We start from the raw sequence: 2,111 nt of genomic DNA, 5'->3' as shown, positions 1-2,111 counted from the left end.
TCTCTCTCTCTCTCTCTCTCTCTCTCTCTCTCTCTCTCTCTCTCTCTTTCTTTCTTTCTTTCTTTCTTTCAGCTATGTCCGTGGCCCTCCCAGTTGTTTCTTTTTTTTTTCCAGCAGAATTGGAGATTAAACTCAGGCCCTTGTGCTTGCCAGGCAAGCTCTTACTCTATTGAGCTATCTCCCTGGCCCCCAGTTGTTTCTTGAACCCTGGACTCGGGAGTTTGTTCTGTAGGCCCCTGGTGCACAGCAAACCTGCCCCATCCTTCCCACAGATGTGCAACATGCTGGGCTTGGGCGACATGAATGCTGACCAGCTGGCATCCAAGCTGGAGGAGACGCTGCCTGTCATCCGCTCCGTCAGTGAGCAGTTCAAGGACCCTGTGAGTGGTGGTCCCACAGGCGGGGAGAGGCTGGGGGCCCAGGGACAGGGACAGACCAGCCTCTCCCCATCCTGTCATGGCCCTTCTGCAGGAGCAGACAACCTTCATCTGCGTGTGCATTGCTGAGTTCCTGTCCCTGTACGAGACGGAGCGTCTGATCCAGGAGCTGGCCAAGTGCAAGATTGATACCCACAACATCATTGTCAACCAGCTTGTCTTCCCCGACCCTGAGAGGCCCTGCAAGATGTGTGAAGCCCGCCACAAGATCCAGGCCAAGTACCTGGACCAGGTGTGGACCTCAGCACCCGGCCCAGCAGGGCCTCTGCCTCCATGGTGCCCTCTGATCTTTTGTATTTTTTTGTTTTTGTTTTTTTGTGGTGCTGGGGATTGAAGCCAGGGCTTTCACACTGAGCCACACTAAACCCAGCCTTCTTTGTTGCTTTATTTGGAGACAGGATCTCCTTAAGTCACTAAAGTGCCCAGGCTGGGCTTGAACTTTTCATCGTTGGCCTCCCATGAGCCCACTTCCTGTCCTTGCCCTCCTGCCCCCTAACTGCTACTTTCTGCCTTTGCCCCGGCTGCAGATGGAGGACCTGTACGAAGATTTCCACATTGTGAAGCTGCCGCTGCTACCCCATGAGGTGCGGGGAGCAGACAAGGTCAACACCTTCTCCGCCCTCCTGCTGGAGCCCTACAAGCCCCCCAGTGCCCAGTAGCACTGCTGCCTGGCCCAGCTGCTGCCACTTCACACCCACCCTCCACCTCCCCGCTCCCCTCCCCCCGGGGGCAGAGTTTGCACAAGTCCTCCATAGCACAGGGGGAGCCATGCGGGATGTGGGAGGCAGGGAGGGGTCTATTCCCCCTGGTGGGGTCAGGTTAGGGGGGCAGTAGTCGTCCCCGCTCCTCTCCCTGCCTCTCGTTCCTCAATAAAATAATCTTAAACTGCTGTGTTGGTTGATACAGGAGGGAGTGTGCACATCTTTATGTACAGTTGTACAAAGAGTACACTGCACAAAAGCCTCTTCTAGAGTTGAGGTTGAAGCAGGCCTAATTCAGTAACAGAAATGCATGTTTATTGTGGCAATTTAGGAAGAGTTTGGGTAAGGGGGTGCTGACGCTAATTCAGCACTGGTAGAGGTGGCCCTGCTGGTGCCCTGAAGCCTGGAATAGAAGGGTGGGGTTATCTGCCCCATTCCTGGGAGGCTCATATTGTGGGAACTAGGAGTCCCATTTGGCAGCCCCAGGCTGATGGGGAACAGATTAAGCTGGCAGCAGGCCCAGCATTGCCTGCTGTTTGGTCTGGGAATTAGCAGGCATCCTGGGCAGAGGCTGGGCCAGCCAGGCTGGGGATTAGTGATCCCTGCTCCACCCCTGTGGAGTGGTCTGGCCAAGGCTGCTGCTGTGGGGCAGATGGAGGATGACCCCAAAAGGCAGTCCTGCCTCCAGAGGGGTCTTGGGCTGATGCGCTCATCATGCACCTCTGCTCTTAAAACCTTGGCCCCCTTACCCTTAAGCTGGGTTCCTCAGTACTCACCGAGCGAGAGAAGATTCTTGTGTCTGCACACCAGCCTAGGAGGCTCCCGACGGGCCCCTCTGCTCTTGGCGTCACCGCCACTCCACCCTCCACACAGTCCAGGCCAGTCAACTGCTGTCTCCCACTGAGACAAGATGGGGCGTGACCCCTGAGTGCCGTGTTCCAAGCCAGAGCTGCTTGGGACATGGGGGGCGCCA

General features: G+C 56.5%; 1 protein-coding gene across 1 annotated transcript in view; it reads left to right on the top strand.

Annotated features, from left to right (window-relative positions):
* Positions 1–1,327, top strand: part of Asna1 (arsA arsenite transporter, ATP-binding, homolog 1 (bacterial)) — a 7,755-nt gene extending 6,428 nt beyond the window's left edge. The window contains exons 5-7 of the mRNA XM_004635558.2: positions 273–380; positions 472–669; positions 965–1,327. Coding sequence (XP_004635615.1) covers positions 273–380; positions 472–669; positions 965–1,096 — 438 coding nt within the window. The 3' untranslated portion in view covers positions 1,097–1,327. The remainder of the gene's footprint in view (positions 1–272; positions 381–471; positions 670–964) is intronic.
* Positions 1,328–2,111: the final 784 nt, after the last annotated feature.

This window comes from Octodon degus, unplaced genomic scaffold (genome assembly GCF_000260255.1).
Source record: "Octodon degus isolate 3935 unplaced genomic scaffold, OctDeg1.0 scaffold00073, whole genome shotgun sequence".
NCBI classification, from domain to species: domain Eukaryota; kingdom Metazoa; phylum Chordata; class Mammalia; order Rodentia; family Octodontidae; genus Octodon; species Octodon degus.
This window is presented reverse-complemented; position numbering and strand designations above follow the sequence as displayed.